At 46.3% G+C, this 27937-nt stretch overlaps 9 protein-coding genes across 9 annotated transcripts; 5 read left to right on the plus strand and 4 right to left on the minus strand.

The window, feature by feature from the left end:
• Window positions 1-67: 67 nt before the first annotated feature.
• F4822DRAFT_342018 (uncharacterized protein) lies at window positions 68-4362 on the plus strand. Its single transcript, XM_051455820.1, has 2 exons — window positions 68-1038; window positions 1148-4362. Exons 1-2 carry the CDS (start codon window positions 360-362, stop codon window positions 4327-4329), a joined length of 3861 nt encoding a protein of 1286 aa, XP_051311124.1. The 5' UTR covers window positions 68-359; the 3' UTR covers window positions 4330-4362.
• A 316-nt stretch (window positions 4363-4678) lies between these two features.
• F4822DRAFT_432201 (putative glutamine dependent NAD+ synthetase) lies at window positions 4679-8983 on the minus strand (the record flags this gene model as incomplete). Its single annotated transcript, XM_051461605.1, has 28 exons — window positions 4679-4801; window positions 4864-4897; window positions 4965-5005; window positions 5150-5173; window positions 5227-5325; window positions 5482-5542; window positions 5652-5684; window positions 5745-5767; window positions 5814-5951; window positions 6010-6037; window positions 6087-6190; window positions 6251-6351; window positions 6510-6542; window positions 6597-6669; window positions 6729-6893; window positions 6955-6971; window positions 7024-7374; window positions 7427-7432; window positions 7482-7507; window positions 7619-7661; window positions 7720-7825; window positions 7877-7930; window positions 7984-8110; window positions 8220-8284; window positions 8351-8494; window positions 8625-8648; window positions 8798-8816; window positions 8847-8983. The coding sequence occupies 28 exons, from the start codon at window positions 8981-8983 to the stop codon at window positions 4679-4681; spliced, it is 2199 nt and encodes a 732-aa protein (XP_051311125.1).
• Window positions 8984-9401: 418 nt separating this feature from the next.
• On the minus strand, window positions 9402-12157 carry F4822DRAFT_412827 (uncharacterized protein). Its single transcript, XM_051458988.1, has 3 exons — window positions 11190-12157; window positions 9755-11121; window positions 9402-9697 (listed from the first exon to the last, which is right to left on the minus strand). Exons 1-2 carry the CDS (start codon window positions 11947-11949, stop codon window positions 9833-9835), a joined length of 2049 nt encoding a protein of 682 aa, XP_051311126.1. The 5' UTR covers window positions 11950-12157; the 3' UTR covers window positions 9402-9697; window positions 9755-9832.
• A 1371-nt stretch (window positions 12158-13528) lies between these two features.
• Window positions 13529-15756, plus strand: F4822DRAFT_342108 (uncharacterized protein). The gene has a single exon (XM_051455821.1). The coding sequence runs from the start codon at window positions 13826-13828 to the stop codon at window positions 15548-15550; it is 1725 nt and encodes a 574-aa protein (XP_051311127.1). The 5' UTR covers window positions 13529-13825; the 3' UTR covers window positions 15551-15756.
• Window positions 15757-16104: 348 nt separating this feature from the next.
• F4822DRAFT_432204 (PLP-dependent transferase) lies at window positions 16105-17558 on the plus strand (the record flags this gene model as incomplete). The annotated part of the gene is made up of 2 exons (XM_051461606.1): window positions 16105-16864; window positions 17005-17558. The coding sequence occupies 2 exons, from the start codon at window positions 16105-16107 to the stop codon at window positions 17556-17558; spliced, it is 1314 nt and encodes a 437-aa protein (XP_051311128.1).
• Window positions 17559-17641: 83 nt separating this feature from the next.
• F4822DRAFT_342116 (uncharacterized protein) lies at window positions 17642-20680 on the minus strand. Its single transcript, XM_051455822.1, has 4 exons — window positions 20267-20680; window positions 19964-20200; window positions 19635-19901; window positions 17642-19576 (listed from the first exon to the last, which is right to left on the minus strand). The coding sequence occupies exons 1-4, from the start codon at window positions 20428-20430 to the stop codon at window positions 17725-17727; spliced, it is 2520 nt and encodes an 839-aa protein (XP_051311129.1). The 5' UTR covers window positions 20431-20680; the 3' UTR covers window positions 17642-17724.
• Window positions 20681-21561: 881 nt separating this feature from the next.
• F4822DRAFT_432206 (uncharacterized protein) lies at window positions 21562-21837 on the plus strand (the record flags this gene model as incomplete). Its single annotated transcript, XM_051461607.1, has 2 exons — window positions 21562-21602; window positions 21672-21837. The coding sequence occupies 2 exons, from the start codon at window positions 21562-21564 to the stop codon at window positions 21835-21837; spliced, it is 207 nt and encodes a 68-aa protein (XP_051311130.1).
• Window positions 21838-22895: 1058 nt separating this feature from the next.
• F4822DRAFT_412838 (DNA replication/checkpoint protein) lies at window positions 22896-24580 on the minus strand. The gene is made up of 2 exons (XM_051458989.1): window positions 24321-24580; window positions 22896-24256 (listed from the first exon to the last, which is right to left on the minus strand). Exons 1-2 carry the CDS (start codon window positions 24460-24462, stop codon window positions 22986-22988), a joined length of 1413 nt encoding a protein of 470 aa, XP_051311131.1. The 5' UTR covers window positions 24463-24580; the 3' UTR covers window positions 22896-22985.
• Window positions 24581-24857: 277 nt separating this feature from the next.
• On the plus strand, window positions 24858-26712 carry F4822DRAFT_412841 (uncharacterized protein). The gene is made up of 2 exons (XM_051458990.1): window positions 24858-26427; window positions 26485-26712. Exon 1 carries the CDS (start codon window positions 24930-24932, stop codon window positions 25977-25979), a length of 1050 nt encoding a protein of 349 aa, XP_051311132.1. The 5' UTR covers window positions 24858-24929; the 3' UTR covers window positions 25980-26427; window positions 26485-26712.
• The last annotated feature ends 1225 nt before the right edge of the window (window positions 26713-27937 follow it).

Below are 27937 nucleotides of genomic sequence, written 5' to 3' on the forward strand. Positions count from 1 at the left end.
TGAGATTACCGAAGATCGAATCTGATTTCTTCTAGCATGGATCTACAGCCTATATCTTACCATCTACATCACCTAACCCATATTAAATCCTGATGTCATCAAGAAGCGCACAACTTGAAGGTTTTTGAATATTTCCTCCGCAATTCTAGAATTTCTGACTTTGTTACCTCTTAAAAATGGTTAATCCCAATCGCATGAAGAGGCTAGTTCTTAGACCCGGATCTAGGTCCGTCGGCGATTGGTCTCGACCTTCGGCATCTCCGCTCTGCGCTAAGAAAGGCGCTACAAGAAAATCCAAGACAGAAGTCATTCGCGTGTCAAGAGATAGTACACATCATATGTTAGATGTTCCGTAAACAATGTCTGCGCCTGCGCCCGGTGCCCCGACGAGGCGTGCCTCCAGCGTCAGTACTACAGAGCTCGCCAGACAACGTGATCTCAATAAGTATTACCAACCATGGCTTGATTCCAAGAGGCTGAAGGGCGTGCCTGCGGATACGGGGCCCGACGAAAACAGACCAGTAACATGTTCTCACGACACTACGCTCACTGCTCTCGCTCAGTTGGCAACCTTGAGACTGAATGTCAAGCGCGGCATGGTCTCCTTGATAGACGCGAATACTCAGATCATTCTCGCCGAAGCTACTCAGACTTTATCGCTCGTCGATGAGAGGCGGCATGCCTCTGGCGATCACATATGGCTCGGCAATGTCTCACTTCCACGCCGGGATTGTATGGACGAACACACATTCGGATCCATTAATACCTGGAAGGACGCTGATGGTAGCGATATCGATATACCATCTTTCATTGTCAAAGATACTCTAAAAGACGACCGTTTTAAATATCGGGCTTATGTTACCTCTGGGGCTAGTGTCAGGTTCTATGCGGGTGTGCCGATCATTACTAAACAGGGCCATGCCATTGGCGTCTACGCCGTTTCGGATATTCGGCCGCGACCACAAGGCCTCACCCTCGACGAGGCACAATTTATGGAAGATGTAGCTCAGATTGTTGCTGACCATCTCGAGAGGGTTAGTAAGTAGCGACCAACGTCATTTCATATTCAGCCTTGGTGTAGAGCTATTCATAAGAATTTCTGTACAGTTTTGTTCAAAATAACTTACACTAACATATCGTTTCACAGTGGACACGGTCGGTCGTGTCTCGGAGAGGGATTTTATGAGAGGCATCTCATATTTCCTGGAAGATCTTTCCGAGTATAAATATCAACTAAGCAATACAGATCGTTCCGTGCAAGCGCCAAGTACGAAACAGGCGCCCGACGTACAGGCCACCGACCCTCGTTCCGAGCCTTTAAGGGGGCGCTCTAGTCAGCCGGGATCAACGTCCTTGTCGGGATCGAGCTCCCCTTCTCCGGTAAGAGATAGTAGTGCAAATGATGAAACGGACACACGTAAAGTACCTCGATTCTCCAGAGATAGCGACTCCCGCGCCAAGGAACAGCCGGACTCTTCGTCGGACAATATCCGCAGGATTTTCACGCAAGCTTCACAACTGCTCTGTCAACAAGCGAGAGCTACGGGATGCATATTTACCGACGCTGCGTCCGGACTGTTCTCCGGTCAATCTGAGAGTGTTATTTCCCCACCTACCAGTACGGACCCCGCTGCAGCCATGGATGTGAATTTCGAATCGACAGAAGATGAAGAAACGGAATCCGAAAAGGCTGGAAAAGACCCTGCGCCTTCTCCGGGATACGGATCTAATTTACCGCAGGCATCCTTTGGTGATAGGTTGGATGAAATGGCCGACGTTCTGAGTATTTCTATGGCAGATGGCGATGGTGATGAATATCGTCATGGTGTGATCAAGCGCAAGAATCTGAAGAAATTCATCTTACGTTATCCCTTTGGAAAGTGCTTTTACTTGAATAAGGGACGTATCGTCTCCGATCAAAGTCTAATCCTTGACGAGGTGATCGTCGGTGGTGGAGGGAATCACTCACTCCTTAATGCATCAGTCGAAGACGTCGAGGATCAACCCCACATGCTCCTACCGCGAGAACTTCTTACTTGCCTCTCGGAAGCTAAATGGCTGATATTCCTTCCACTTTTCAATTATGCCCAAGGTCAATGGTTCGCATCTGGCTTTATCTGGGGCGATGACTTCAAGATGGGTGACCCCGACGATGCTTTACCTTATTTCAAGACTTTCGGATCTTGCATGATGAGTGAGGTTGCAAGCATGGAAGTTCTTAACACGAATATTGCCAAATCAACGTTCATCGCATCTATATCTCACGATCTTCGCTCCCCATTACATGGAATGCTGGGAAGTCTTGAGTTTTTGGAAGATACCATGACTTCAGCATACCAGACGAGTCTAATTGGAGCAATTGAAACGTGTGGGAAGACGCTGTTGGATACTATCGACCATCTCTTGGACTACGCGAAGATCAACAACTTAAATAGGGCAAGCTCATACCTAAGCTCTTCAGGAGAAAAGAAAACTTGGAGAGATACCCGCGATGTCGCGGAACCTCTATCGACCACATTCAATCTTGCTATCCTCCTGGAAGAAGTTGTTGAAGCGGTCTTTGCCGGGCAGACTTTCCGCAAAATCAATCTCCGACATCATGATCCTGTGGACGATGCGACCGCGCAGATAAAGTCAATTGGTATTGATGACTCGACAACGACCGAAGAGCAAATACATACTGGAAGTGTCAAATTCTCTGGGAAGGTCTTCTTGATACTCCATATCCAGAAGCTTGCCTCTTGGTGCCTACAAGGAAGTCAGACGGGAGGTCTCCGACGAGTTATCATGAATGTTGTCGGCAATGCCATTAAATATTGCAAAACGGGATGCATTGACGTTTCACTGAAAGCAGAACCGACCACATCGTCTGATGTCAATGTCGAGTTTTCCGTAAAAGATACCGGCATCGGCATGTCGCAGAATTTCCTTGCTAACCATCTATTTAAAGCTTTTTCGCAAGAGGACTCTTTTACACCAGGTACAGGACTTGGACTTTCTATCACGTCTCAAATTGTTCGAAATATGGACGGCAAGATCAAAGTCGATAGCGAGAAAGGTGTCGGAACGCACGTGAATATCATGATCCCAATGAAGATCGCCGCTCCTGGATCTAGTGGCGGTCCTCAAGAAGACGTCTTACGAGAGGCCATGAAGATCACCGCGGGGAAGAAAATCTGCATTTTGGATCCACTACTCAGCAATGACGGGACCGGTGCGGAACTTTCGAAACTCGAGTCGTCTATCGCTACTTTTTGCCAGGAATGGTTCGATATGACCGTAATCGAAAGCGAGACTATCGACGCCGATTCGGACACGGCAATCTATATATATGCTGAGCCGCCGCCTATTGAACATCTAGTTCGACAACATCTTGACCGCAAGGAGATGGCAGGTTCAGGCAAAGAAGCTGCACTACTGATAATTTGTACGAATGCTTTTGAAGCCGCGGCTCTGCGTGCAGCTGGGATAAAAGAATTAGTCTCCTTGGGTCGGATTATTGAAGTTATCAGTCAGCCCGTAGGAGTGCGAAAACTGGGTAAGGTACTCCTTCAATGCCTCCAACGCGTGGAATCTAGCGGGCAGAATATGAAGAGGGGTTTATTTTCTAAAACACCTTCTCCGTCGCTATCAAGCAACCAGGCTATAGGATACTTTCCACAAAGCGGTTGGAATTCTTCGGCTGTCGTCTACGACCAAACAGAATCTCGATATCGGCCCTCGATAGAAGCATTGAAATGGAAATCGGAGCAGCCCCGATTAAACATTCCGGTAGATACTAGTCTCACTAGACCCCTACCGCTTTCGCGGATCAGCGGGCAATCAAGCCTCAATGCAGCGGTCCTATCGCAACATATCCGCGCCCGTTCCGGGGATACGACTAAGAAACCACCCCGCGTCCTCCTCGTCGATGATAATGCTATCAACCTCAAGCTTCTCGTAACGTTCATGACGAAGATCAAGCTACCTTACGCGGAAGCGACGAATGGCCTTGAGGCTGTAAATAAGTACAAGGGAGCTTCCGACCGACCGTTCGATTTCGTGCTGATGGACCTACAAATGCCGGTCATGGACGGACTCGAAGCGACACGCCAAATCCGCGAGTTCGAACAGCAGTTACTACAGGAAAAGGCGGCATTGGCGGAGGAACAAGGAGAAGAACATGAACATGAAGAAGGTTTCTTCAAGCCATCGACTATCATCGCTATAACGGGCGTAGGTAACGAGGCTACTCGACAAGAGGCTATGGAGGCTGGTATGTCGCAGTTCTTGACGAAGCCAGTGAAGTTTAAGGCGTTGCAGCAGTTACTTCTTGAAGAGTCGAAATGAGGGAGCTCATAAGGGTTTGAAAGATGTTATTTTTGATAAGAAGGATGGGAGTTGGGATGCGAGATATCATATTTGATCCTCTAGAAAGGGTAGATTGACCCACTTGGTACATTTAGGAGTACTATGAGGGGGTTTGCCTTGGCGCCCCTCGCAAGGGCCATATTGACCAAGGTCAGATAGCAGATAATAAATACGTAAAAGATATCCTTCAGATAAAACTGGTAGATTTATTTTTCTATCTGATCTACGCGATCTCTTCGTAAAGTACTGGGCTAGAATTCCGGCAGGATCATACATATTCTTTCCCACCGACTAGATCTAGTACGCACGCTGCTCGCATACTGATTGATCAATCAACCGTATCTCCTTCGACACCACTACTCTTCTCCTTAGCCTCAATCTTCTCTAGATCCTTATCAATGCATCTGAATCCGAGACTTTGGAAGAATGGTGGGTACAGGAATGGTCGTAGCTAAGAAGAGGTTAGTAATATGTTAGTAAGCTTCTCCTCCTGACTAACGACGGATTACTAACATCGAAGCGGTTGTCATCTGGTGAGTAATCATTACTACGCAAGATATCAGTACTCATGACTAATCGAAACTTGATGACTAAGTCATGATAGGAATTCTTACCAGTGAAGAGCCGGCGTGATGGTAGTGAGCTTGTGTCGGTTCTGTTTCTTCAAGTTAGTAAAGTTGTATGGTGCCTAAGTAGCATAACAACAGCAAATGATTTGATCCTCCCCGATGAAGAGGTAGATAATATTGTAGGGAAGGTGTTCGAACTATGGTCGATTGGACTACAAGAAAGTACTTACAATTGCATAAAAATGGAAAAACCGCTGTAATATGTAAGTGATTATTCGATTAAAAGAATATGCATTAGGGGCCTTACCTTCACTTTCTCCGCGACTTGCTTCGGGGTGTACACCGGAGTCTGGTCATCTCCTATTCTAGGCCGACTAGGTCCCCATTCGTGCACGAGGCGTTGGAACTTGGTAAGGTTTGTTAGCTAGAAATATTTTTGGGTGAAAGCAAGAGAATTGCCGAGCGATATAAAGTCGCGCTCAATGAGAAAAGAGCAATCGTCGACACTCACCATCTAAAATATGTCAGTCAAAGCAACATCAAGAATAGACTGAGAACTTACTCCGTATGGTCCCAATTTATCCACTTTTCTCAAACGACCAAATACTGTCAACTCATCGTACCTAGGTTGTTTATGTTAGCCCCCTATTTTCGAATTAAATAGGTAAAGCCTTGATATTCCCAATTCGATGCAACTTCTGAAAGGGAACGAAGGCAAAAATATTAACTCACGTCATTCCCATGTCGGCTTCATCAGATTGGACGCTATTGATATGTTAGGCATGATCGCAATTATCGTGGAAACGGGGCGTTGTGCTCGCTTACTAGGTTTCGGTGATAGGTTCCAGCTGCAAAACATTAGCATAGTTTGGCTCGAGGACCCAGTTAACTTACCTCCGCAGTTGGAACTGCAGTCAAGAAGCCATGAAGACAGGGTAATTTAAAGTTGACCTCAGCCCAAGCAATGAATCTCTTTAGGTCGCTCTTGTCAATTGATCCAATAGGGTTGATGTCGGCCGACGAGCAATCATACTACATAGGGGTAAGTAAACGTATTTAATGCGGGGGCGGGGTTATAACGCTAGCTTACCTTTGTGAAATAACCACGAAGAGATTCGCTGGCCTAATTAGCTTCCCTGTAAATAATTAAGATAGTGCAGTGCTCACCCAACGTTAGCGCTGCCCAATACCAAAAGCGAACCACCACCCGGTCGTTGGCGAGTTGTAGGAAGAATTTGCGCAAACTCGTACGCGGTAACCATACGGGAACGCTTCAATAACATTAGTATGAGCTTTATGATAACCCCTTTATAAAGTCCGTTATTACTTACAGCTTGGATATTCTGAAGCGTCAGGTTTTCGGCAATAGATCCGCCCTCGACTTTGAACTTAGGTTCGAAGTTGAGAGTGTTGACTATCAGGTTACGCTGGGCTGAGATTTGATCCAGTAAGTGTACGTTCAACAAGATTTAAAATACCACTAGAAACGGCATGTAGAGTGATGCAGAGTGACCGCTTTGCAATTTCACAGCGACAAACGAGAATTTCGAAGGACTTGAAAAGGCGGATTAAACCGTAGAGATCACTCACCATTGTATACGTCGTCGATGTCAAGGTTAACGTCTGTACTGTATTTAGTTTCATATGCCCTGAAGATGCAGTGGGGTAAAGACTTACGATAGGCGCCAATTGCCTCTGCCAAGTCCTTAGCTCTCTGGCGAGTTTCCTTTGAGCTCTGCTTTGACATGCCCTACGTAAATTAGTTTCTATTATTGCTTTTACATATAGAAAACGGTGATGCTCGCTTACCATGTACACCGTATGGAATAATTGGTTGCATAGAGCTTCAGGTGTCTTAGGGACCTTATCACCCCCAAATTTCGCAATTCTCTTTACATCAGAAATTACTTGCTCGTTACCAGCTTTACAAGCTTCAATGACCATTCGGCACATGGAGAAGACGATGACTGCGGTCTGTTAATTTGTTAGTAATAGACGACTATGCCCAATTGTGACCATAGGTTAGTCCTCGTACCGCACATGAATCAATACCTAAAGGAATAGTTAACGCCAAATCATTCCATCAAAACCCTTAGGTACATACCGCCTGACAGAGGCACTAGGTAACCCGCTACACCACATCTCCGCAGGTAGTCCCATAGGAACGCTCCGGTGCACAGCGCAATTTCCTCTTCGGGCGAGTGATATCTAGGCTCGATTTCCAATGACGGGACGCGATGCAAGTCAAGATCACCTTCTTCCGAGCTCAGTTCAAAGGGAGTCTCAACCCGCTCATACACTGGCGCCTTTACAGCCTGCAATCCACGTGAAGGTGCGCACCTAAAAGCTCGGACTTCTTCAAGGTCGACAGTGGCGGTAACAACCTCGACATCCGTGAGGCTGAACTGAGATCCCTGAGCTAGAAGTTTGCCATTACATATGATCATCGCACAACCTAGACATGGGTCAATAGATCACAAAATTTCAACGATAAGGATATTAAATACCATCGTCTACATTTTGTTAGCATGGCACTATTATCGCTTGAATGCATTTACTCACAGTAGAGACGATCACCGTCGCAACCCCTAGGATATTGTTAATAAGTAATATACAACGCGGAAATTGATAAAATGTAGACCGTAATTCGTTGAAGTCTGATATCGGTATTCGCGAACGAATGGCAGGGGATTACATACTGTTGGTTTGAATAGATGTATATTCCTCCATTCTTACGTGTCGCTGGATTAAGTGTTAGTCACTTGGATATAGTTGAAATGATATGATATTATAACTATACCTTCTTGAATAAGTTGCATGCGAGTGTTCAATTTTCGCAGCGTGAAATGAGAGCCGCTGGAGTTAGTGATAACTTCCACGCCATTTAGCGACATGTGGTTATGCGGCTTGTTTTGTTTGTTAGTTTGAATGGTTAAAAGACAGTGGGGGCATCGTACTGGGTCTGATGTAAAAAGTTCCTCGCAAGTTTCGCAGCCGATGGTTGTGTCGGGCTATAACACGTTATTAGCGTGGGCTGTCGTCACTAGAGTTTGGGGATGCTTACCGTACTGATCACTGCATCTCCAATTCTCACTTTGTTAGACCCCTGGAGCTTCCATAGCATGCGCGGTAGATAGTAGTCTTCGCAGTATTGGGGTCGAAGCCAGGGGGTAAAGAAACGGTGTTCACGACTGTAGCGAACATGGTTAGTTGCGTTTCTAGTGAGAAGGCACCTAAAAACCTTCTGCGGGGTATTCGAGAGCGGGATGATAGTCCTGTAGGATAGGGGATAGAACGTACTAATTCCCGTCACCAGCCAGGTAAAGCTTTGGTCGGATCAACAAGATCTTGCCGTTGAAACAGATCTACGACGAATCAGTAATCTATACGAATAATTCTGGAATTCTCGACGCATAGGAGACTAGACTTACAATGCGACAATTATACCGAACGTTTCTATGCAAGATTGGCATGCCGACATCCAAGAGGATATCATGGCATGACTTATCCTCTAGAATAGTCTTGAGGCATTGCAAAGAGTGTAGGTAGAGATCCTGTTCAAGAAGATGGTCGAGCTTCACGGCTGATTAGCGCTTATTCACTTATATATGCCTCAAACATTTGGTGGGTTATCACGAATCGAATCATTAGATAGGAAGTTATGAAATCGCAGCCGAATTGATAATAGGATTTAGTAGAACGTACACATCCGTAGCCGCATATTTCCAACTATGTTTACTACAGTCAGCAATCACTGCATAGAAGAACAGAGGTCTTAGGTGTGTTTAGGAAGCCGAAGATCCAGACCCCAAACGGAGTATATACGTTCGGACGACTTCCGAAACGAGGAAGAATGAGAAATGATGATTGGATGATACCTCTGGTCCAACACGAAGACTTGAAAAGAAGTTAGCGTCTGTCGTTCACCTAGGGGGTGTCCCTGCTTGCCTTGCACCGGCTTCCTTCGCCTTGTGAATGCTTTCTATGATGCGTCTGGTATTGCCCTCAAAATCCAACGCCCACTGGTTGAGATTGCAAGTTGCGACGGTGATTAGGTGACCCATGGCGACTACCGATATTGAGGAAGAGAAGTGAAAATAAGGAGGAAGTGTTCAAGACTGATGTTCCGGGAACAATCGTGGAAAATGTCAAATTACATCAAGGTAGCTAGATAAATCTAGATGGATGACTTAGCCATGAGGTATACTAATTTTTGGACTGTTTGTTAATGGCGGGGGGAGACGATCGGAGATAATTCGGCTAGTTCCGATAGTGCATACAGCTGCAGACCTACAGTACGCTATAATTACAAGAGTTATAGTGCTGATTTTCAACTATAGTGCGCTACGGCGTACATTTAGAAGTGCCGAATCACCCGAAAACTCCCTATCATTTTAGCGCTTTATAAGAAATCTACAGACGATTTAGCACGTTTATACCTCAGCAACTCGGCTGGGCACCTAATAAGCCGTAGGGTTAATAGGGAAATTATTGCATGTACTTAGACAGGCCACTATGCTGTTTAGCTACTAAGCTATCGGTACCTGAAATTATAATATCTGCCTTGGTAGCTGTCATTGCAATGGTCGTGTTGTTAGAATAGTGTGTGCTAACAGGCGTTAGTGCTCCTGTCGGATCGATCCGATGAGATAGATATGGTAGGTTATAGTAATTTTGATAGTGGTAAGTGTGCTGAAAGGTGCTTCGATGTCGTTAAATTTGCACGGAAAGGTCGCTAAGGCGCAGTAGAACTCCAGCGAACTCTAGCGGCATACTCCCTATAAAACTATTTAATTAGGTACCGGGCGGCCGAAACTGTCGAGCTTCGGACTTACTCCGATGAAACGCCTGGCGTACCTAGGTACCTAGTACCTATAGATGATACTAAGCGGTCTTGGACCCCCCATAACTACCTATAGGAAAGTACTCTTCAATAGCTGATTAAGAGCTTCAAGACCTTCCTGATTATTCATCACACCAACCCATTCCAGATCGACCCCAAGTCTCCCCTGATTAGGCCAATCTGCGATCTTCTCACCTACCTCCGCTATCCTCCTCTCAACCAGTGGCGCATCCACGCCCTCTTCAGTCGTATCGTTCAGGAATTCCTTGAGCCCACACACTCTTACATCCTCCGGGTTGAGCACAACAGGCATATCCTTAGCCTCAACATCGATCAACAGTTGCACCAATGCAAACTTAATGTGCCGCGCGTCAGTCGCCTCCCATCCGCCCGTAGCTATATTCCGCTGCTGTGCCTCGTTATCAAAATACTTCTCCACGCTAGCCACAGCGCACCAACTCCCACGAACGAGGCCGCGGGTACTAGCGTGAGATGACCGCTTGCGCTGGGCATGGAAATTTTCGGCGGGTACCGGAGTCACTTCAATCCTAGATATTTCTTCAAGATTCGGTGGACCTCTAGCGAATGCAAAGAGTGCGAAGTCGGGGCTTTCGAGCCAGTGTAGAAAGCCGGCGGCGAAGTGGTGCGGGGCGAGAAGGCCGTCTCCGACGAAGTATCGTTTCGAGTTCCACCAGTTTCGCCGCGTTCGGTGTTGTTCCCTATGAAACACGTAGTGAACGGGGAATTTCGAGATGGGTGGGGTGAAGCCTGTTTCTGGGAGCCATGGTTGCCTCCGGAGTGAGGTTGAGTAGATGCCCGCGATGACTACTCTTTGGAGTGGGTTCTTCGAGTTCTTGTGCAATTCGAGGAACATCTCGGCGCTTGGTAGGTCCGTTTCGCGAGTTGGTGATTGAAGGAGGCATACATCGCGTAGCGTTGGGAATGAGGACAATACCTCAACGAGTTGGGATAGTGGGCTTGAGATACGATCGATGCAAATACAAATTGACTCAATCTGCTTCAACTCATCCATTTCGAGCACGGTCCTGATAATGCCCGCCGTAAGTCCTTTCTGGCGTGCTAGGTCTAGGTGCTTTTTGCCCTCAAAAGCTAGCGCTATAAGTTGCGCTGTAGATTGAGATTGACCAAGGAGTTCAGGCTTCGCCTGTATCAATCGCCGCAGCGAGTCTTGGAAGGAGGGCAGTTTACGCGGCTCGTCAAATAGCGACATGTCAAAGGCGTCTGTCTCTAGAGTGCTTTCGATTAGTGTTATGATTGCTCTATCACGCAAGGATCTGGTAAATTGACGTTTGAGAGGCCGATTAGCATCGGAATCTGAAGAACGAAGCGGCCAGACAACTACGAAGTGAATATTCATCAGCATCCAGCGCTAATAATGCGGTTTGGTAGAGCTGAGAAAGACCCACGATCAAAAGCGGCCGTTTCAATAAGGGGCACTTTCTCGAGCCTTGCACCGCTACTCGCATTTTTACACCCAAATTTATCGGCAAACGACTTTACGGAGAGCGCTACGCGCGGCCGCTCATCCTCAACTCTCAATTCTCTCTTTCCCCTTAACTCATGGCCTAACTCAATGTAGTTACGCCACTCCTCCCGCGTTTCGATGAATACGATGGGTTGCGCGCTAAAGGCTACGATTCCATAACGTACTTCATCAAGGCGACTGATATCAAACACTACCATACCATAGAACGGACTTTCATCGCGAAAGACAGCTCCGAGCGGTTGCGGATGAGTCGTGAACGGCCTACCAGAGGCTAGAAGAAGACATGTTGAAATAAAAGGGAATTCGGGAATGTTATGATAGAGGGGTGCGATTTTACGCCGGTTAATAAAGTCTATGTGGTTAACATCCGGAAGCTCGTGGACGGGCAGATCCGCCGTTTGTGGATCATTGTAGAAACCGGCTGCGAGACTTAGTTCCGACATTAAAGGAGTCCGGTTTGTCGGATCCGAAAAAGCAGCGACGCCGCGCCGGCACAAGTCAATAACTCGATCATTATCGATTGAAAAGATATCGGATTCTCGAAGAGATAAAACGGCCAGGGGACGATGATGAGCGTCGATTTTTGCCACAACGTAAACGACCCATGATCCGGGACCCCGCGGTTTACGAAATGGTTCATCAATCCAGCATGGCGGAACTGGATCCCGCGCAGCGGTCATAATGAAGTTGGCTGAGGACTTGAGGTTGAGATTTAGGCGGGGGAGCGCCCAAGTTTATATAATTCATAGGCTAGCTCAAGGGCGGCGTAGAGCTAGGATTATAGGCTCCTATAGGTACCACGTGTACCCAACCGTCATTTGAACTTGTTCGGAGTGCCTCGTTGCAACACTTAAAGTATAAAAGAAAATAAGAGAAATTATATCTTGATAATTTGTGTGTATTATAACGACATTCTTGAATATTTATGAAAATATTGTGAAATCATCTTCTTTTTGGGAGTGGTTTCAGAGAGCTTGATGGAACTATTTCATTACCTGCTGTACCTGTAGATGCCTAAATTACAGGGCACCATTAGTTGGTGGTTAGCGGGATATCAAGCCGCCAGCGCCCATTTTCCAACGCTAAAGCCGTCTTGGGCTTCCAACCCAGGCAATCTGGCACGACAGAACACTTCTGTAAAAGATTTGTCGGAAGTAGAGTGTATGTAGCCCAATAGCCGGCGAAGATAAGTTTCTTTGGTCGTATTTGAGATACTGAAAATGTGACAACCAATACAGATACCTACATATATAAGTACACGTATATAAGTGAAAGGACTTGTAAGTTTTGCCGGTTATTAGGAACTAAAAATTACATCTCAAAGTATCTCTTCATTTTGAGTTTCACAGAGAACTGTGTAAAGCGGATCGCTCCGTAACCTTAAGATTTCTAAGTAGCTTCATTCTACCCGAAACTTGGCTTAAAATGGGAAAGATTAGCGGTTATCAGAACACAAGCGTAAATGGTCACGTGGTTAAGAAAAGCAAAATCTTGGAATTTCTTCTTGGACCCCGCACCTCTTGCGCATCAATTTCTTTCTTCCTTTACAACTAAAAGACTCGATAATGGAACCAGGAGATTTAAAATATCTTCTCGAGTCTAGCCTCGTCTCGATCTTATTCTTCTTCACGGCATAGTTTAGCGATGCCCAATCAAGCAAAGTCTCAATGAAACTAGTCACTGCTTTTGGTGGCCGCAGGTGGTTGTATAGGGACATCAGCGATTGGTTCAGAAGTCTCGTAGCCGCCAGCCAGCAATAGGACCCGCTAGACAACTCTACCGACTCACCACCAATAATACGCAAGCGCGCGTCACCAACTTTGAGTACCGAAACACGAAATGATGGGACTGAGTAGACCCTAGAAGCGCTTATCCAACCTTTCTTTAAGCCCAATCTGCACACGATACAATGAACAACTAGCAGATAATGCAAATCAACCTCTATCCAAGGGGCCGGAGTCATCCAGTCCAATACACCCTAATTGGTCAATTTGTCCCAGCTCGTCTGGTCCTCTCGATGGGCCTCAATTTTATCTTACGAGCTTTCAACTTCCCATCTTGGCCGAAACTACCGCGAAACCTGGTCTCTCTCTGACGTCCCAGGCGCGCATCGAACGGTAGGTAAAAATGGCTAGATGTGCACAATCAGCATGTCTACTACTTTCGTACAAGATGTGAGCTTTCCCCCTCTCTTGTAAACGACGATCTTCGGAGTCTGGTGATCGTACTTTTAGATTTCGCCGGTCGTCTTCTTGAATGTGCGGCTCTTTATTCTCCGTTGTTTTGCTTTGTCATATGCCTATTTCCTTGTTTTGACTATTCTCTTGTTTCCTATTGTGCTCCTGCGGCTGTACTCTTGTTCAAGTTTGAATGGTATTTTTCACGTCTTTGGGATTGCTTCATTCTTTATTCCATCAATTCAGTAATATGAACCCCTGGTACACCTTACCCGCGAAGATTTGACCTACTTTCGCTCGTTTTTCGGATTCCAATCTTTTCAAAATAGATCTTTCCTTTTATTATTTTCTATCGGGGGTAGAATTCAACAACATCCAAATGTTCATATTAGTTTTATTCTCACACCTCCTTCTATTCTCCGAGGCCTCGGCGGCCGGTCCGCTGAGGCGAGGGGAAAGGTACGTCCTTGAAGGGATAGAACGAGTTAATAACGGCCAACTAATACGATATAGACTAAGATGGCGAGATGTTGGAGGGTCTTCAAATGTGTATAAGTTCGCCAACACTACTAGCGCATCCATTCCAACGTCAGTAGTTAGCGAAACATCAGCATCAGCATCCTCATCTCAACATTTAACTACATTCTTAACGACAGACAGTGCTTCGCTTTCGTCATCGACTGCTACTCTATCGAGTAATAGTGATGTCTCATCCGTGGCCGGCCCAAGCTCTACCTCTATATCCCGATCATTTACTCTCATAGAGAGCAATACCATACCGACTATCAGTATCTTTCCATCCTCCACTGTACTAGTGGGGTCACCTTCTGGTACAAATTTGGCCGTCTCAAGCTCAAGTGCGGCTGCATCGTCGCCCAGCTCTAACGAAACCCCCACGGTGGATTCTACTCAACTCTCCATGTCGACTTCGCTATCACTTCCACTCACCCCGTCATCCTCAACTCTCTCAGACGCCGAATCCAGTACCAAACAGAGTGAGGTTAGCCAACCGACTCCAAGCAGCTCCGCTATATCTTCTAGTTCCACTCGAGCCACCACCATACCTTCAAATACCGAGGTCGCCAATCCATCTACACCTCTGAGTACCATGAGTGCTAGTGATTCGGCTAGCTCTTCTGCCTCATTAGTCGCCACATCCACGCCATTAGCTTCGTTCGCATCAGTCGTGAAGTCATCATACGTGTCTCATTCAGTATCAGCGACAGGCACGGTCAATAACGACATTCCTACTATTATTAGTTCTACCCCGACCTCAACAACGACGGTGTCACCCAAAGTTCTAGCCAGCAACCTAGCCGATGCGAAACAGTACAACCAAATCTTTGCGGGGTTAACAGAAGACTCGGCTTGCACGGAAGGACAGGTTGCCTGTGTGAATGGGAATATTGGCAGGTGTACAAGTGCTGGCTCGTTCGAGATCATCCCTTGCGCCGACAATTTAACATGCTATGCCCTACCTATGAATACAATTGTTGGCGTTCAGATTGGTTGCTGGGATGATGCTACTGTTGCAAAGGCTTTGGGCGGCGATGTACCGCCTGCAGGTAGCTCAACATCGGCCAGTTCATCCACGAGATCTCCCGGCAGTCTAATCACTGTGACTATCACGCCAACCTTCACCGAGACAGCCCAAACTACTCTAACTGTTGGCTCGTCTACAGAATCCGCGACCACGGCCCCAATCCCAACAGAAGCCCCTCCAAAAACAGTAACTGTTACCTACATACCTTCCACCTTTAGCACCAAGACCCGATCTACGAGCTCGCTTCCTACAATAGTTACAGAGACCGTCACTGTGACGCCGTCAAGCGCAGGAGGTTCGGCGGATACGTCGACTTCGCCACCTCAATTGCCGCCTACGAGCGCATCTTCCGTGGAGCAATCTACATCCACTGATTCAGGCCTTCACGTTATTCCCATTGAGACGGACATCGGTAATATTATTCCTGGCTTTGGCGATGACGATTCGGGTGTGCCCTTTTTTACAAGCGCAAATCGTGTTGGGTTCACAGCCCCGGTCACGGTAACCGTGACAGAAAAGGAGACAGTAACGACTACCACAACTGCTACAGTACGGGCTTAGCGGTACGCAGGTATTGAACTCACACGCTGCGTAATGCCTTCTTGTGTAATGATTTAGCGGGGAGTTTGGGGTAGGTTGGCATTTATCTTGTTCTCAGATGGTTTATTATAAAATGTTGGAAATATTCATGCCCTTCTTACTCATAGATATTTTAAACTTACATTATTTTAATAACATAGAGTTAATTACCGACTGCTATCTTGCCAGTGTGAAATGCTTGATAAATTTCTTGGCGCATCGAGGGGACATGCATTACTCATTGAATCGAGTGTCCTCCTGCGCAAAATATCTCCTATGCCCGAACGCTTCTATCGTGTCACTCTGATTGGCTTCGTTAGGGAAAGAAGCGGGGTTAATAGGCGTGTATAGAAGAGCATATGGTGCAATCATACTTCGTATCGATCGCCATTACTGGTATAGGAAGGTATCTTGACGTATCTCAGCATACATATTTGGAGGTATTCGAACGGTTTCTTCATTCTACTCTGGACATGTCTTTCAGTTGGTTGGGAATTACTAACTTCGTCACCAATTCATATCCCATTACTGCGACCATGGTATCCCGCCCCGTCATAAGAAAAGCCTCGTACCAACCCGACAATGCCAATAGTGCTCCGGCCACCGGGGAAACCAGCGCAGATGAGGAAAAGCGACTCGCGGAGAAGTTCCTCATACACAGGCGTCTAGTCCCGCTAGTCTCCCAGAACGAAGATGTCCTCTTCCTCAATGCGGCATCAGCGCCACCTTCAAACTTGATTGTCCACGAGGCTATCACGAAGTACTCAGCAGACGCGCTATACGGTCCACATCCACACCCTAAATGGCGCGAAACAAAAGAAGACGCGCGACGCCTCCTCGCGCGGGTTCTCAACGCCGAAGCCCCCGAAACTATCGCGTTCACGCGCGATACGACGGAGGGTCTGGGAAGCTTTATCCGTGCCGCGGCTGCGACGTTTAGGGCTGGTGATAATGTTGTGGTTGTTGATAACGAGCATCCGAATCTCGCGTATGGGTTTTTAGTGCTTCGGGATGCTGGGGTGGAGGTTAGACAGGTGCCGACGATAGCCGGGGCGGAGCGAACGGGGAGGGTTGAGGCTGTTACTGCGGAGACTTTGAGGCCGTTTGTTGATGAGAGGACGCGCGCGATTGGGATTAGTTCGATTTCGTTTGATGGGGGGCAGTTTAATGATGTGAAGGGGATTTGTGCTGCGTTTAGACATCGGGGGATTCATGTGCTTGCGGATGTCTCGCAGCATGTGGGGATTGCGAGGATTGATGCCCAGGAGTTGAGGATTTCGGCCGCGGCGTTTAGTTGTATGTGACCCCTTTTTGGTTTATAGCGGGACCGGCAAGTCGTTGGTCGGGATCGGGTTCGCTGATTGTTCTCGAGCTTTGATTGAGACTCCAACCCAAGCCCCTATTTTGAGCAGCACTTGCTAACTCATCCCTAACAGTGCACAAGGGACTCAATTGCCCAACGGGCATCGGCGCATTATACGTCTCCCCTGCAGCATTCGCCGAGATAGGAGACCCTATACCACCAATTGTTAATATGGCCGCCGTGAGGAACATGAACGAAAATTTAATCGTGCGAGCCGATGAGCCGGTTGACATGTTCCCGGATGCGCGACGCTTCGAACATGCCAACATGAGCCTGGCAGGCGTTGTAGCCGCAGCTGCTTTCACACGCTTCTACCTTGATGTGCTGGGACCCGCGGACGTCGAGGCCCATTTGTACAACCTTACGGATTTCCTCGGTATCGAGTGTGATCGCTTAGGGATTAAAATCCTAAGCCCACGTGATAGGGATAATCGCGCGCCGCATATCTGCATATTGAAATTGGATCAGTGGGAATGGGCGCCGTATGTAAAGGGGCATGAAGGCGCAGTCTTCACGGTTAATCGCCTAGGTATTCGTGTCTCATTTGGATTTTTTAATTCATTCGAGGATGTCAGGAGGCTGGTGCAGGCACTAGAGCAGGTAGTAGCTAGAGGGCTGCATGTGTGATGCAAGGAAGAGTTAATATCATCAATATTACTATTCATTCCCAGCCATGCACATATTATCAGTCCTCTATGTCTATTTTTGTCGTAGCCCTTGCGGTGCCTGACCTAACGCAGACTCTTCACGATGTAGCCTCCTCCCAGACAAGACTAGCGATAATAACTAGTATCTAATAATCGAATCTATAATCGAATCTATAATCGAATCCATAATCGAATTCCTGCGCCCTAATAAATGCACTACGCTTCCAATCATCGAGGTTGGCATAGTATGACTTACAAACCTCTTCCCTCCTAGCACATCCTGGATTATCCGTATCGTAGAAAAGTCCGCAAAGCGAATATCGTTGTAACCGATCTTCGCCGGCGTCTGCATCACCCCGGCCTAACGCAACGAGATATTCATCGTCATCACTTGTTAGTCCTCTAAGAAGAAGCATCATATCAAAACGAGGGGATAGCCAGGAGTCCTGTACTTCTAGACGACGGTATGTCAATAGCTCGGCTTGCATTGCCGCCCAGATTAGCCCAAGCTTTCGATTCCCATAATATATTATTTTTGGGTGTGACACAACCTCTAGAAAGTGTGTGCGGTCCATAACCCCCCGGCGCCATTCGTATTCTTTAGTTATATCAGACCCTCTCCGGCGTTTATCTATGTCGTGCCGCATGATAGTATTTAAAACCTCCCAACCCAGTCTTGCTTCCACACTCCACGACTCCAAGATTTGCGAGGGGACTTGTGATGCTAACTCAGTTGCATTCATAGGCGGATGTTGACATTCATCTGCATCTTGACCTAGTAGTGCAAAAAATGAGACTTCCGCTGTGACGCATGGATCTGCACGGAGTGTTAATAAGCAGACAAGACAAGATACCATGCCGAATAAATTTTCGCCTGGCATGCCACTACTAGCTAAATGGAATGCTGTCAGTACTAATGCATGAAGCGGACCGGGTTTTAATTCCAATCCACAATGGCCACAACGTCTCGCAAATAACCCGCTAGGTGTATTGATGTTCGGTCTCATTGGAGTCATGAATATCGCAGATAAATTATGACAAACAGCTTGAACGGACGTATGGCAGAACATGTGCTTCCACTGAGACGGAATTGCTGCTTTCCCCAAAGCATACAGGCGCCGCACACACGGAGAGTCCGCATCCCATCTACCGCAAGGGTCGACCTCCTCTCCATGGTATCGAGTTTGGCCAATGAATGCGTCGCCCAATGACGTGAGGGTAGTTTTGCTATGCGATCGGAGAATGGAAACAAATAAAGCGTCCAGCACAGTTAAACCGAGGTTATCGACGTAGTTAACTGCAATTGAGTTTGAACCTCCCAAACCATTCACTAGATCGCTCATCACTAAACAGCAAGATTTCCCCCCATCTAAGAACCTTGCGGCTAGATGGAAGGGAAATATTGTTGAGAAACATTCCGGAACGTCTCCCTTATAGTATTCGAATATTTCATCAAGAACAGGCATATTACGCGACATGATGGCGAAACCAAAGGTCTCGGCACGCAATTCGTCGGGAGATCTTTCTATCGCTTTTGTAAGTGAGTCCGCAGCTAGAGGCAGATCCTCAGGTTGGATCGCAGAGAACGTATTCTGCTGGAGCGCTTGGGTAATCGCACCCGAGAGGTCGTGAAGGGGCCCTGTCGCACGCCATACACTCCACGTGGACTCATCATCGACATCAAATTTCTCTTCAAACTCGTCATCCATGGCCAGAGGAGGGGACGGGGTGCGTTCGTATTTTACCTCTTCTTTATAATGAATGGTCCATCGACAGAGCTGCGTTGGTTCCCGGGATTGTAACCCGATGTTGATAGTTGTCGGTGAAGAGCCAGACATAGAATCCAGGTTAATATTGTCCGGAGTGGACGGAACAGGATGGCAACCGAATGATTTGAAATTAATTAGAGGCAGGGTCCAAGCCTTCGGGCCCCTACCCCAGTATTTAGCAGTTATGAATGAATACATCCATAAATCATGAAGCCATGTCGCGGCAGACCTATTACATTGAACTCTGTCAGCGTGTTCAGGGTCAATATTTAGAGGGGGTGACTTACTTCTTTTCATCTCGGCTCATCCCTGCCATCAGTTCCTGTTCTCTGCCATCAAGGAACAGTCTTGCTCTATCCAATAATACTTTCTTTCTAATCAATTGCATAGTTGGTGACAAGACATTTTGTGGTTCCGAAGGGGAACCACCCGCTTGTGGGCTAACGACGGTTAAGTAGTCTGGAGTGATAGGACCACCACTGGGAGGCGATAGTTGGTTCTGTCCAGAAATCTTTCCAACTAACGCTGCGTATGGGAGATCGCGTCGAAGGAACCTGGGGTGTCAGTTAATACAATTGCTTCCATAGTATTTCGAAGCACTACATCCCCAACTTACAGTCCTGGACTCCAAGTCAACAGCTGGGATTGTCGGGTACTCTGATTGATATATCTTTTCAATTGTTTTTTGTCTACCTCTTTCTGGTACCCGCCTTGGTTTATTGTCACATTGGATGTACTTGCCCCATCTTCCCGACGTCGTTTCCCAAGGGTAGTGATGACGGCGCCCTTCTCTTCTGTGGTAATCCTCTTCTTAATTTCCCACTTTTTGAATTGATATCGATATTGATGGACTCTGCTCGGTATCCCAGTATGTTAGCTGACGTTAATCCACGGGGTTTATAGGCGCGTATTAACTGACTGGGCATCGAAACTATATTCGCCCTTCATTCGTTCCGCGACGCGAGCGATCTTGTTATTTTCTTCCATATAAATCCGTACAATAGTTGGTTTAAGTAATTCCCATCTTTGGTCGTAGGGAACATCCAAAAACTTCTCGGAACCATCGTTTATCGGGGCTTCCATCTCGACACGATGTATTCGTTTTCAACTAGAGTTATTGATGATCATATAAAGACGGTAACGAAGATAAAGAAAGGTACAAGAGAATGAAGAAGAGGGGTAATTTGCGTTTTAAAGTGGCAGCCTCATCTTATATACCTGGGTAGGTACCATTGGTCCCTCGGGAGCCAGGCAACTTGTATGTAAGCAACCACTTTGTGGTTCGCTGTACGTCTATGCGGCCCATAGTAGGCGGCGAGATTTTGTACCTAAATACCGCCCTTGCCCAGGTATACGTAGATCAGCCGCATCCGATAGGGACAATAGGAGCCAGCAAATCAGAACCCCAGTCTAAATTGAACAAATCGACACTGGCCAATGAGTATCTGAATAGTAAGGGTGTGTGGGTAGGTTCATCTGCATGGCTGCTGGGATGATCACGATACCTTCGGCTTCGTGCAGTTTTCGTTGTTACACAGCATTTTGGTCGGCACACCGAAGCTACTAGATACCTGGATACCTAGGTACCTAAGTAGTCACAAAACGACACAACCCAATCAGAAGTTCTTGAGGGCGGCATCGATATACATTGTGATCCTTGGAAAGCAAGTATGATATTAATCGGGATTTTGTTGGAAATCACTCTAGCAAGACCCACCCACCACGCAAAAGGAGGATGACGAATCATGACTTTGAACAAAAAGAGAAAAACCAATGGCATAAAAGATTGATATGGGAATAGTATGTATCCTCGCGTGTCCGTACCCATGTTCACTGCTGCTAAGTCGATCTCCTGGAAGTAGGCAGAGCCAAACCGGTAGGCATTTATGTGGTCAAAGGCTCGTGGATGGCAGAGGAACTGGAATGCTTGGACGGAGATAAATACTGGAGGGTTCTCTCTATTCTCACTTCCTCCCCTTTCTCTTCTTCTTCCTTGATACATAATTCTATAGGGAGTATACGTCTCGGTATTGCTCTTTTGTCGGCTGTTGGCAAGACTTTCGCCCAGATACGCATTTATTATCCTGTTAAAAGCATTCAGACCTCCTTGGCCGGCAAGATAAAGTTGCTCTTATTTATATACTCTCGCCCTAAGCTCCAATCCGGACCTACCGAGTTTTATACACCACTATCTCATACTGCTGTCACTCTAAAATGCCCGACTACTCATCAAATCCTAGTCAAACGACTAAGTCGTAAGCTTGGACCTATACCTGAGGCATCTTTCTTAAGAAAGACTATCTCTAATGTGTTGGTAATAACAGTGACCGAAGCGAGTCTAAGAAGAGCGACGATAGTACTAAGACCCACCGCGGCTCCCCCGACCCGGACGTGTCCGAACCTAAAGACGGATCGGCTGGACCTCACACAGACCATGACATTGCTCAAGATCTACTCGGGTTCGGTGCTCAGTTCAACAACAAGAAGTAACTTGGCGGCGGCATGATATCCAAAGTACATCAGTCACTTTAGAGGTGCTTACCTAGACAGATAAGTACGTCGGTTAGTGCCGTCGACAACTTCGGATATTATATCAACACCGATTTCCGGATAATAAATTATGAACGAGGCTACATGGGATATGATGGGATGGTATTACGTATTCAGTATTCACTGTGTTAATTATTCTTGACTTCAACTACTGTTTGGTAGTAACGCCTTATGACTTGGCATGATTTATTATGTATTAGCTCAACACAAACACATTCATTTTAATCTATCAGTAACTCATAGGAGTTGATCATAATCAATATCAACGATTATAATACCAGCTCCTATTATTTATTATTATTTGTATTACATGTCACCTTGTTGAATAACTATTACCTAGGTAGCTTTATCGGTGCTCGTATATATGCGCTGCCACTCAATCCATAAAGGGTATTCTAGTAAGCTAGACCTTTTCTTGAAGGTTTTTTTGGTAAAAAATAACGTACCATAGTTCTGTCAAAGATGGGAAGGAGTGCCGATTCTCGGGGTACGGAAGTTATGAAACAAATGGAATATAAAGTTTTATGAGCAGCCTTACAAAATATGCCCGAATTAATCTCGGGTTCGTTATTACTATCGACCTACTTAGATAGGTACCTGCATAACGAGGTATAATATGTAAGCCACAGCCTTAACCGGTGCCAGCGTCAGATCATAATATTTTGAGAACCAATGTTAAAGTCATAGTGGATTTATGTCAGCTGGATTTTCTTACTGCATCCTGTTAAGCGCAAGCTTTACTTTGCAGAGTTAGTTTCAGCGATTAGTAGATGATGTTGGTCGACTCGCTTCCTTGAAAGGGGAACTGCGTCGCGGATATGCACGACATACCACATGCTTACCTTGTAATACCTAGGCACTGGGATTTTCAGCCGCCAACGCCCCAATAGTACCTGGTCCAACTGGAGAGAAAAAATCCGTTGGGACCTTGTTGGAACTATACCTAATTCTATACCTAGGTAAGTCGACTACAGCGCGAAACACTGGTGTTGATATGTCCGATTGGTAACTGCATTACGATATCATGTAGATCAAAATAATGACCATTGTTTATCACTATAGGCTATTAAGGCACAATGTTACGGCTTTTAACCTCTTCGCCGAAATCTACCCTTAGCTCCCGAGCCTTTTGATCCGTTATTCCTCAACTTCAGCCTCTTGAAGTTGGCATGGGCCAATTCATTGACTTTCCTTGCCGCTTTGTGAGCCTTGCCTTCTGTCCTATCTGCCTTCTTCGCTTTCTTGCTCTGGTTCTTCTCTTCGGGAAGCTCTAAGTCAGAACCGGACAGCAGATCTAGCTGTGAAACATTATCACCCTTCGTAACGCCGAGCTGCGTCTCGGGGACGCTATCGCCTTCAATGTCCAGTTCCGACTGTTGCTCCGTAGCATCCTGGGGCCGTTTGCTCCGAGTCGGCTTCAAGTTCGCCCGACGTGTAGTACGTTTTTGACCCTTCTTCTTGTACACCCTCAACGGTTGACCGTTACGGCCCAATTCGTCTTGCGGTTCGCTATCGTAGAAAGCCTCGTCGTCGAACCCACCGAGAAGTTGTTGTGCTTGGCTGTCTGGTTCAAGGATATCTTCCTTTGGTTTTACGGGGCCAGCAGGTTTTGAAGGGTTTGATTCGTCCTCCATCTCGTGCAAGGCTTCAAGATCATCGTCCAGGGCCTCCTCCTCTAGCTTCCGTAAACTAGCTACTACGCTGCTCAAACTTCGACCCAGAGGCTTACGTGGCAGTCGCAAAGGGGCAGGTGATATGTAATCCCCGTTCTCATCTACGGTTGCCAGGGGGGCTCTCCTTAGGAAAGACGGTGTGGATAGGTGCGATTTGCTGGCTGAAGTTGGAGTTCTGCCTAGAGCAGCATTTCCATCTCGCCGTTTAGAAGGTGTCATGAAAAGATTCCCACGCTTGGTTGTAGATGTTGGGGTCCTACCCAGTTTTACGTCTTCGCCGTCACCCACTTCCTCGGTGCTCCTCTTGCTAGGGGTTGCCTGGATGTTGCTGTCTTTCGTAGACTCGGTATGTCTCGACTTCAAAGGCGAGTTCTCATCGTTCTCTGATAATAAATCGAAAAGGCCTAGGACCCGCCCATCCCTGTGTGGTGTGGGTCCAATTGAAGTAGGCATGGGAGGGCTGAAGAGTTTGCGTGAAGAGGGCGTCTCGAACATCTCCGGGGGAATAATTCGCTCTCGTAAGTGTATAGGGGTCTCGGCTTGCCTGGGGCGTTTAGAAGGTGTCTGCACTTGGATTTCCTCCAGCTGGCGCTTCCGATCATGATCGCGCGAGGAGTCTTTGGACTTGGGAGGTAGCTTTCCAGCAAGGATGTCTCGAATCCGATTGTATTCTTTGTATTTGCCAGCTAAATCGCGGATTTATTAGCTTTTTATCAATGGGATCAGGTGAAAATATACAGGTAGACTTACCTATCTCTGGGTTTTCTTTAATGTTCTCGCGACGTGGTTTTCTACCGTCATTGTGACGTGCCCAGTCGGATTCGAAGCGCTTAAGCTCAGCGCGCAATTGCTTAGATGTCTCTTCATATTGTTGTCTTTCTTCGGCGTCCATTTTGTACTAGATAGTGCCAATGTGTCTGGGTGGTTGTTGATGTTGAATTATCGAAGAAAGTTGTTCGGCGTCGAAGTTTAATGCAGATGGTATTTGCATATGACTTGGGAATTTTAATTATTCTAGTCGCGATGAAAACGCGACAAACTTTAGTGAGTACATTCACTGTACGCGAACGCGGGACTAACCGGTGGAGCACACTGGCAGTCTAGGTGGATCGTCCCACTTTTACTGTACTCACTAAGTACCTGCTTAGTCCAATCAATTTATTACATCAGTGGCGTAACGTTTCCCTACACATGTACGCAGGTAACCCCGTAACTCCGAACTCCGCACCCTTACATCCCCGTCATTGTCTTAACATTATGTAATCGCCTTCTTTTTCACTTTGAAGCCACGAATCATCAATTTCAATCTTGCTCATCTTTCATCGTCTCCCGTGTCGCATTTTTCCATTTGAAGCATATATGGACGCAGATACAGATGTCGATGAAATAAGATCAAAAGTCCTCCAGAATACTCTTGTGGAAGTAGCATCCTCGCGGAATCAAACAGAAACCGACAGTTCAAAAGAAACATGTTGCGTCATTTGCCTCGATAATATAACCGAGGTTTGCGAGGCCCGGCCTTGCAGCCATCGGAATTTCGATTATCTTTGCCTCCTTAGCTGGCTCGAGCAGCAGACGAAATGCCCCCTTTGCAAAAGCAATATCGATGAGGTCTTATGCGACTTCGAGAGCGATAAGCCAGACGCGAAGAGTAGAGTATATCTGGTTCCCCACCAGAAAGAGCCATCACAACAAGAGGCCCAGTCGCGCGCTCAATTATACCGACCACGAGACACCATCCCGCGACCGAATCATCGTCGAGCCGAAAATGCGCCTCCCCGACGAGTAACTGTTGACGAGGCAATCGTCCGTCGCCAACATGTTTACCGCAACCAATTATACTCACTACACGTAGGATCGAGCCAAAGGTCGGGTTTTCGCGACTTGACCCCGCAGCTTTTCGAATCCGATCCCGAAATGGTATCAAGGGCGCGGACGTGGCTAAGAAGGGAACTCCAAGTCTTCGAATTCTTGCGCACGCCGCCCACGGCACAATCGAGCGATAACGCGATGACGAGAAGACGTGCGAATAATGCAGAGTTTCTACTCGAGTATATAGTTGCGATTTTGAAAACGGTGGATATTCAAGGAAGTCAGGGTCAAGCGGAGGAAATGCTTAAAGATTTTCTAGGTCGCGATAATACCAAGTTGCTCCTTCATGAGCTTAAAAACTTCCTCCGTAGTCCTTGGTCATTAGAAGCTTGGGATCGTAAGGTCCAGTACCCCACAACAAAGAAACGACCGATCAATGAGGAGGAGGAAGTCGAACAGGAAAGTTCCACGCATCCAAGACGAGTAGGAAGCGGGAGTTCCGACAGATCAAAACGGTGGGCCGGTGATTCGTACCGTCCTACATACTCGAATCGTCATCGTAAACGTATAGAAGCACGTCAATACAATCCTGATTAAAATATTATGCCATCTCTAGGTTCGTGTCCCATGAAATTTCGTAATCTTAACATAGAATTCGATCACGTAACTGTTTATCTCATCAAATATACTCGAGTTTCCAAAACAAACATGCGAAGACATCCAAACTCTAAGCTAAGAAGAACACATATATTCAATGCGGCACGTCTACATACACAATACTATCTATTTCGATTCTCTACTCGATGCTTGAATATTCTATCTTAGCGCGTAAAATTTCTCGACTTCAATCTCAAGCTTCTTTACTTGTCCGCCGTAATATACACGTTGATGAATTGTGGAATCGAAGCCGCTACCTGGCTATCAAGTCCGATTCAGTAAAACCCTCGCATGTCTTATAATAAGGGAAACAAACTAGATACTGCCGTCTCACGATGACCAATATTAGAGTAAGGGCCGGGTTTCATCAACAGTTCAATGCGAAGTTGTAAGTCCGGCATATTCCGTATTTCGCGCCATGAAGCATGTTAACCATACTAAACAGCACGATTATGGGGACGGAAGCATGGACAGGGGAACAGGATCTCATTGTAAAGAATGATGCATAGCTTCTTTGGATATCGGACATGTTGTCGTTTCAAGTTAGATGTACTACCTATGAGAAACAATATCAACATAACCTTGAAAAAATCCTCCCATTATCGCAGCGTGTTATCTAAATACCTAGGTACTCACAGGTTCACCATAACGCGGAGAGTGGGCTGTAGGTGGCGCAGATCAACGAATTTATTGTACCTATGTAGCTCAAGAGACGAGCACCACGGGTGATTTCGGTCTGGTTACTTAGGTAAGTACCGAGGTACGTGGTAGCTGATAATAAAACTACATGGTTGGGTACCTAGGTACTTGAGATGTTGTTGATTTAAAATGTGCAAAGGTTTAGGCCAATAAAATCCAAGATCAGATCAACGCAAATCAAGATCAGGCCAATTAGAAAGTAGGAAACCAACAGGTAACAGATTTGAATTCAATTTTAAGGTTCTGTACCGCGTATGTACTTAAGTATTTTGCTTGTGAAGATTTGATCAGGGAATAAAAATAGAACGTGGGGTGCTAAAAATGATCGACCTAATTCCGTTTTAGGAATGAGGGGTGCCTCTGATTGGCCAATAATTAATAACAGTTCGTGGTGGGGGAGTCTGGGGAAACTGAGTGGCCCACTAAAGAGCCTCAATATCAAAACTATCAACCCCTAGGCAACAAGATCACTAGAAATACGCGCTGATTTAATTCGCAAATGGAATTAATTCCATTGATTTTAAAATCAAATTGTGTGATCCTACAATTTTTATAAATCGGGCAGAATACTAGGCGGTCAAGTTCTAATCAGCCAGACCACTCTGCTTTAATATTTATACCTGACTTCCCTCACCCAAAACTCCTGCTTCTTTTCTTCCCATCATCATCCTCTCACCAAACAACTCTCCCATCTCTTAGCAAGTAAGTCATGCAAAATCTCCTTCAGTCTTCCCCATCCAAAACTTCCATCTTATTGCAACCATCACACATCCATCATTACCCTTCTTCATCCACAACTAGTACCATAACTCACGATTGCGCACCATCACTCCCATTATTTATTATTACCTACCAACACCAACATCCATCGGCACTCTTCATCATTCATCTCTCTTTTTATTATTGTTTATTATCCATCACTACCCCCTTCCATCAAAATCATCACCATCATTCATTTCTAATTATTCTTATTCATCACTGCCATCATCTATCATCCATTACTACCATTATCCATTACTATTACCACCTATCACCATTATCCTTCGCCACCAATATTATCCATTACTATTATCATTAAATCTTTCATTACCCACCATCACTCATCACTTCCTATTTTTTTCTTCATCTTCACTCATTACCTACCATCCATAAATACTTTGACATGGTCAACATTTCTAACAGCATTACCAAGGTGCTCG

Source organism: Hypoxylon trugodes (assembly GCF_022578975.1).
Source record: "Hypoxylon trugodes strain CBS 135444 unplaced genomic scaffold F4822scaffold_8, whole genome shotgun sequence".
Taxonomy (NCBI): domain Eukaryota; kingdom Fungi; phylum Ascomycota; class Sordariomycetes; order Xylariales; family Hypoxylaceae; genus Hypoxylon; species Hypoxylon trugodes.